Genomic DNA, 7,132 nt, shown 5'->3' on the forward strand with positions numbered 1-7,132 from the left:
GAGAACCTTTGGGGATGGATGGCAAGGGAAGTTAAAAATAGAAGAAAAATAGAAAAGTGTTCCAGACAGTAGATGTCCTTCGTGTGGCCATCTTCACCACTTGGAGAAATGTTCCCACTCACCTCATGGAAACACTTGCATCAAGCATGCTGCAACGCATTTTTGAAATGATCAACAATAAAATGATGGAACTACTCATTACTGAGTTCGTGTTTAGAATTTATTTTTGGGTGGGTTTATGGGTTTTTTTGGAAGTGCGGTCTTAAACTTTTGATCAGCTGCAAATCAGCCTGTTTCAGTTTAAGCGTTGAATAAATTGCATGCTCTAAAAAAAATGTTTTTCTTGCTGCATGTTGATGGAAAAATATTCATGATGATGTATAAGTCTCAACATCTCACTTCTGTATTAAATATGGCACAATAGATGTTTACAACAACAGTCCTTGTAGTGCATTTCTTATTCTGTGTTCTTATTCTTAGGATGTTAAATATTGCACTCTTGTTAAAGGCAAGGGCAACTAACAAAGGGAAGATTTTAGCTATGCACACATTCTTTGGTATCACTCTCACCTGAACTGAACTTTTCATGTTCACTCATGTTTGCTGTGTTTTATTATTTTTGTTTCTCACTGTTACACTCCAGCACTGCAAACTATTTTCCTCAGTATTACTTTTGTTTGCAGCTGTTCCAGACCTTGTGCTTACACAGAGTAGCACAGGTGACTGGAATCCCCTGCATAAAACGAAAATGTTTAGAGAATGTGCACAGGTGCGCAACTCAGCCTCTTCTGGCACTATTCCTCCCTTTTTGCCTCAGCACGGGTTTTAAATGCTTGAATCAAGTCATTACCAAATCACGTGTGTCTGTTCCTGGCAGAAAAGTCTATTGTAGCACAAAACCACAATCTCAGTTTTGGTCAAGCTAGAGATCTGTGTGTTACATGACAGCCTCCCGTCTGAGACCACTTTCAGTTCTGCTTACAACAATAATAATAAAAGAAATTCTTCACATTAGTAATGTGCATGATGATTTACACATAACAATATACCATAGGTAAGCATTTAAGAAGTAAATGTGAAGTTTAAAGGGTGAACATGAAAAGCTTTTTCTTAAAAAGTTGTTTTACTTTGCATATTCTGCCTTTTCTTAATGTCTGCACACAAAGACAACTAAACCTAAAGTCAAAGTCATCGCTGACAAACAAACAGTGCATGGAAACTTAAGCATGTGGTTGGGCTTTCAAAGAAAGGTGTAAATACAAAGCGGCTTTTCTTCCTGTTTCACTCTACACTTCAGTTTCAGGAAGCTGCTCTTGTTTTTTTTTCCATCCATTTGAGAAGTCTAGCAGATTAACACTATATAAAAGTAAAAATATTATCAGAACACATTTAAAAGAGTATTTGAAGGGTACAGCAACAAGGAAACAAACTAGACTATTTTTTTTTTATTCTACACTTTTCTATGTTTTTATAGCTGCTTCCAGAAGAGGGGAGGTGCTAATCAATTGTCCCTCCCTGTCCTTTGTGGCAGTGAAATTATTTAATGGCAAATTATTGACTATAGGTTTGAAACCTTGGTAAAGTGTGTTCATATGTGCCTCTCTTAGCACAGTGATGGATAAGTACTTTAATTTGAAAGATCAAATTAAGTATGCATTTAAATACAGTTGTATGAATATTGCATACATGTAACACTTTATGAGAGATGCATAAAGTTGTAGACGCTTGGTGTTTGAAGGGAGCTTGCTGACGTCTTTGCTCACTTCATATCCTGTTAAAGCACACAGTGAGTTCTGTTCTGAGTAAACAGCTTCAGTAGTTGGTCAAGGGGTGGAGAAATGGCCCACCACAACTTTAGTTTGTCAGTATAGTTGTTGCTTGTGGCTTTGCTTGTTGTTCTCATGACTAAAACGCAGAAGGCCCTTTCAAAGTCATTTGAGAGTATAAAGAAAGTTTTTATCATATGTATAAATATTATTGCATATTTTTAAACATAGACATTGTTTTAACAATATAAAATAGTTGTGGAAAGGCTTGGTAGACAAATATCGCCATTCTAGCAAAACCACTGCCTCTCTGCAAGTTGTCTCACTCACTTTCTGTCTCCATTTGCATACAGCAAGAAACCAAAGACAAGAACCTGGTTAAACACAGAATTTTCTTATTTCATTAGCAATTATAGTAATCCTTCCCCTGTTCTTGGTATGCTTTATAAAGGACTGAAAAAAGTGTTAGGACTTTTATTTTTTTGTTGATTCCAAGTAAATTACTGGGTTTTGCTTTTGGGTTAGTTATGATTATAACATGTGTCTTGTTTTCATGTGAAAACAGGCAGTCTGAAGATCTGGCTGACCCTTGGATCTCTTGGAGTGCATCGGTGACTCATCTAGGGGGTGGTAGTGGGAGGTGATTGGTTGATTGCACAAAAGACTGAATGATTCAATGATGACTCAGCAGATATGTCCTTGGACTGGAGCAGATGGGTCAAATGTCACACAGCAATGCTTGGTCAGCAGTTGTTCATCCAGTGTACCTCCTCGTTCAGCTGGATGAGTACACTGTTGCCTTTATGGAGCCTTTGGGGGTCCAGTCCCATCCAAAAAGGTGCCTACTGAGCTAAATTCTATCGACATATTTTCACAACTATATATAGTATACAGTAGAGTATTAAAAAAACGTCCTCATTTAAAAATAAATAAATAAATAGGAGGTAAGAGGTGAGACAAATGCCTCCCTGTCAAGTTGCCCATCCAGTCCATATGCTCTGGCTCAGACACTGAGGAAGTATCTCAACTGACAAAAGTCTGTCTAAGGCAGGGGTGCCACACTCATTTTACAAATGTAGTTGTAAAAAAAACTGGCATTTCTGGAGTATAAAATGAAAAACAGAAACTTTTCTGTTTTTCAGAAAGTTACACACTAAGGTTTATTAGAGACATTGCCTAGAGACATTGTTTATTAGAGACATTGTGTCAGCAGTCATTGGGGGGGGGACTAAATCAGCGGCTGACAACACTGTGCTCAACAGTTGACAGCTGCATAATAAGCGAGCAAATAAGGCAGAAAATAGAGTTTTGATGCGAAACTGGTCTCGAAGCATAATGAGACATAGTCGTGGTGGAAGTAAGACAGACAAGTAGGAATTCATTACTATGCTTTTGTTAAATGTGAAGTGTAGTTTTGGTCTTCTTTTGCTGTTGGTTCAGTGAATTTTGGTCAGAGAGAGACAAAACCTTCAGTTTCTGACTCTTTGAGATGTCTGTTTTCAGCATCCAATGGCATATTTGTGTACGTACTGTCAGGTGAACAGGATTTGCTGCTTTGTGTTTACATGTTTTTGTGGAAGCTGTTTGCCTGTGCTTTATCGTTTGTTGTTTTAGCAGTTTGGTGGTTGTTGAAATGGTTTTGTGAGTTTTAGCTGAGATTCTGACGTTTCACTAGTTTCCACACGTCTATGTATGAAAACAGATCTGGGGATGCATCTGTTTTACTTTGTGTTGTATGAATGGTCATAAGGGGGCTTTTCAATAGGAAAAGCTATAAAACTTGTAAAAAAAAAATGCAGTTAAAAGTTCAAAAGTGATACTTGTGCTTGTTTTTGGTGAGCATCAGATCAAGCAAATTAAGAATTTACCATTCAAAGACACTTTCCTTATAGTTTCTTTTATGTAATATTCAGTACTGAACTGTAAACTTAGTCTTTTTCAAGAAAGCAATTTCTTTTTTCACTGTTTTCATAAAAGCCTTGTTTTTATGCATTTTCTACTAGAGAAAACCTCCTTGAGGTTTGAGGCCCCGAGAGGTTTGAAACCTTTTGTCCACCACAATGGAAAATGGTTGAAAATTAGAACGGGTATCACTTTAGCCAGCTTCTAAGTTTATAAATTATGGACTCAGCTTTGGAGGCTCCAGTGTCACTGAAATGCAGCCAGATGCTGCTCATTTTGCTTGTATCTCCACTTTTTCCTGAGACGCTTGCATTTTAAACTATAGTATTTTATCTCTGTGTACACGGGCTGTACCACTACACTTGCTGTCTTGTCTGCCCCCTTCCTTCTCTCACATAATGTTATGATCCCAGTCTGTCTTTGCACGTGATTGGCTGCATGATGTGCCCATGACAATAAAAGTCCCATCCCTACCTGCATGGATTCTCAGCAGGGCTGAAGATTTGACTCCCTCATACTGATGGGCCATTAATAACTAACATATGAAATTATCTTGCAGGACAGATATAATGTGGCCCACAGGCTATACATTTGAAACACTTCATCTAAGGAGTCAAGTAACCACACAATTTTCCACAATTAGACAATTCTAGACTTAAATTTTTGACTGTGTACATGTGGTTGACTCTCTAATATACATGACTGTCTACCTTTTCTAAAACATCATCACAAAACAAAGTGGAAAATAACAGAATGACATTAAAACGTGATAACATTCAAATATATAATTTTATTATAATATGTTATTTATTTTTTCAATAAATATAACTGTATTTTTTGTTTCAGAATTTAAATAAAACCCACGATGGAGCTTGAAATGCATTTCACACTTGCATTTGTCATAAAAAATATAGTAAACCCTAATAACAGCAGTTACTCGACTGCAGAAGCACTGACATCAGTGTAGACTGTCCCCCCCTCTGCTGCTTTTTCACTCCTTTGTGGTAATTTGCTGCTTTTCCTCGAAGTGATGTTTGGTGCAGAGTAAACCACTACTGTCTGAGTAAAAAAAACAAAAAACAAACATTCAAGAGTAAAATGTACCATTGACTTTATATTTTTCTTTGTTTTCAGTTTACCTTACCTGCTGACTCTGCTGATCACCACTCCCTGTCCCAACATCTGTTTAAAAGACAGAGAAATTTACAATGACAGATACTTTCTTCATGGTTATTTTGCATCAAAGCTGATAGATACACTAATGTGAGTATAACTTTTATTACCACACCAACAACTGGATGTTTTCTTCTTGATGGTATAAATCAGGAAGGCTATAACGATCAGACTTGTAGCCAAAGCAGCACATAATATAAATAGAACTGTATTGGCCTTTTGCAAGTCCCACATGTTGAGTCCTGGAAAAATAAAAGCACCCAGTAATAATTATTACTTTTAGTGACATTATAAACTGGGAAAAAAAACTTTTACGCTGATGTTAAACTAGCCTATTCTAAATTAATATAGAATTCTTCAAATTTACCTTTAACATCCAGTTTTATTCCATTTCCAAAAATTATATGTCCACATGTGGCCACAGCGCAGTAGTACGACCCGGCATCAGAGGAGCTGACATTCTTGGAGAAGCTGTAGACACATTTCTGTGTGGAGGAAGCCTCTGGACTCCTCTCACATTTATCACTGTTTCCATCAGCATAAATCAAGTTGGGGTGAGAGTTATCAGATCTAGTGCTGAACCAAAACACACTGTCATTTCCAGGACATGCACTGTTCTCTGGGTTAGAGAGGACTGAACACTGCAGAGTCACTGGGTTTCCCGGATGGAGGGGACCAGATTGAGGCATCTGAATGATGTCAGTGATAGCCGTCTCTGGCCCTTAGAAAATAATTAAGTAACTGTTAATATAAATACATAAATCAATAAAGTCATGTTTTACTCATTTTAGTTAGATATTGATTTGTAAACATGTTTAAGAAATAATCAGTTCTGTTTACCTTTAATTTTTAAAAATGTTGCATTTAAAAATTCCATGTCCAGTTGGTCCACTTTTATGCAGTAATAAAGACCAGTGTCACTTAGCCTAGTTTGACTTATTTCCAGAATAAAGGTTCCAGGTTCTTGCTTTGCTGTAATGTGAGGAGTGGTGTTAACACCGTCATAATCAAAGGTAAATGTTCCTCCCAATAATTCAGGCCAGCTTCCAGAAACAATCCTGATCCAATACAAGGTTGCTTCATATTCAGATGTCGGGCGTTCACATGTCAGGGTCACATTTTCTCCAACACCAGTAGTCTTCGTTCCAAAAAACACATAATCAGTGCATCCTGAAAGTCAAATTAAACAGAGCAGTTAGATATAGAGAGAGATATTCCACATGTTAAATTGGAGAAATATATATGGAAAAAAGCCGACTCTAAACTTACGACCAGCTCTGAAGCCCAGCAGCATATAAAATACAATCAGCATTTTCTGATGGATTTACTTGTGACTCATTTACATTTAGGCATACTAAGATGATGCTCCTTAATATAATCACATCAAGTGGGAGGGAACAATTTCAGAGCAATCTGATTGGCTGTTTGTTATGTTGGTGCTCCGTTCTACTACCACAATGGAAATTATATCAATCATCTTTCCGGCCTAAACAACCGAAACAACACCAAGAGCACAGCTTTCTTTTACAGTGGGTTTCTGTAACTCACAGAAAGTAAACAAAAGAGGCGTTACGGTAAACCAAAACACTCTCACAAAAACACCTTTAAATTTCCATAATTGTCTTCATGCTAACTGGTCGTGCTGTTTATGCATCATACAAACAACATCTTTATCAACTACAATAACATAAAATGGGTGACATATATATACATATACATATATATGTCACCCATTTCAGTCAAGTTTGTGTGCCTGGGGCATTGCAGCACCTTTACTGCTGGTGTGCACGAGATCATTGTCCTGTAGGCTGTCTCACTTTTGTTCACACTTCAGCTGTCTTACAGATGGCTTCAAACTTTACACTATAATACTTTGATATTAAGAGGATTTCATGGTTGATTAAATGATGGAAAGGCGACAAAGCCTGTGACTGCAAAAACAGCCTAATTCATCCATTTCACCATCATGCTGAAAGTTTGGTATGAGGTGCTTTCAAACAAACCATACTTGATTAGTGTTTTAATAATTGAGCTATCACAAACATTAATATCGAGACCGATGTCTGCTGAGTGTGAGATATAGCTCTTTTTTTTGGTGGGGGTGGAGCACAACTATGCATAAAGATTTGAAGTTAGGTCATAGAGTGTATATAAAACATTAATGTAGCTTCCAATCCAGAAAATTGAAGCTAATGAACAAGTACCTTAGACCCAAAATATTTCCTTTGACAATCTGGGGGTGACTCAACATTTTTATGTTGAGTTGATTAACCTGTTTCAAGCCTAATTGT

At 37.1% G+C, this 7,132-nt stretch overlaps 1 protein-coding gene across 1 annotated transcript; it reads right to left on the bottom strand.

The window, feature by feature from the left end:
• Nucleotides 1-4,601: 4,601 nt before the first annotated feature.
• On the bottom strand, nucleotides 4,602-6,164 carry LOC146676794 (uncharacterized). The gene is made up of 6 exons (XM_085383695.1): nucleotides 6,111-6,164; nucleotides 5,682-6,011; nucleotides 5,209-5,562; nucleotides 4,952-5,083; nucleotides 4,813-4,850; nucleotides 4,602-4,727 (listed from the first exon to the last, which is right to left on the bottom strand). The coding sequence occupies exons 1-6, from the start codon at nucleotides 6,151-6,153 to the stop codon at nucleotides 4,602-4,604; spliced, it is 1,023 nt and encodes a 340-aa protein (XP_085239821.1). The 5' UTR covers nucleotides 6,154-6,164.
• Between the last annotated feature and the right edge of the window lie 968 nt (nucleotides 6,165-7,132).

The sequence above is a fragment of the Rhamphochromis longiceps genome, linkage group LG2, assembly GCF_057381845.1.
Source record: "Rhamphochromis longiceps isolate RC_006_pf linkage group LG2, R_longiceps_female_GT1.1, whole genome shotgun sequence".
Lineage (NCBI taxonomy): Eukaryota > Metazoa > Chordata > Actinopteri > Cichliformes > Cichlidae > Rhamphochromis > Rhamphochromis longiceps.

What these genes read in the sequence shown, in the direction of transcription:
- LOC146676794 (XM_085383695.1), bottom strand. Translation starts at nt 6,153, where the DNA reads ATGCTGATTGTATTTTATATGCTGCTGGGCTTCAGAGCTGGTC. An exon ending in GCTGGGCTTCAGAGCTGGTC is followed by an intron (nt 6,012 to 6,110) that starts GTAAGTTTAGAG and finishes TTTGACTTTCAG; the next exon opens with GATGCACTGATTATGTGTTT. An exon ending in AATAAAACTGGATGTTAAAG is followed by an intron (nt 5,084 to 5,208) that starts GTAAATTTGAAG and finishes TTATTTTTCCAG; the next exon opens with GACTCAACATGTGGGACTTG.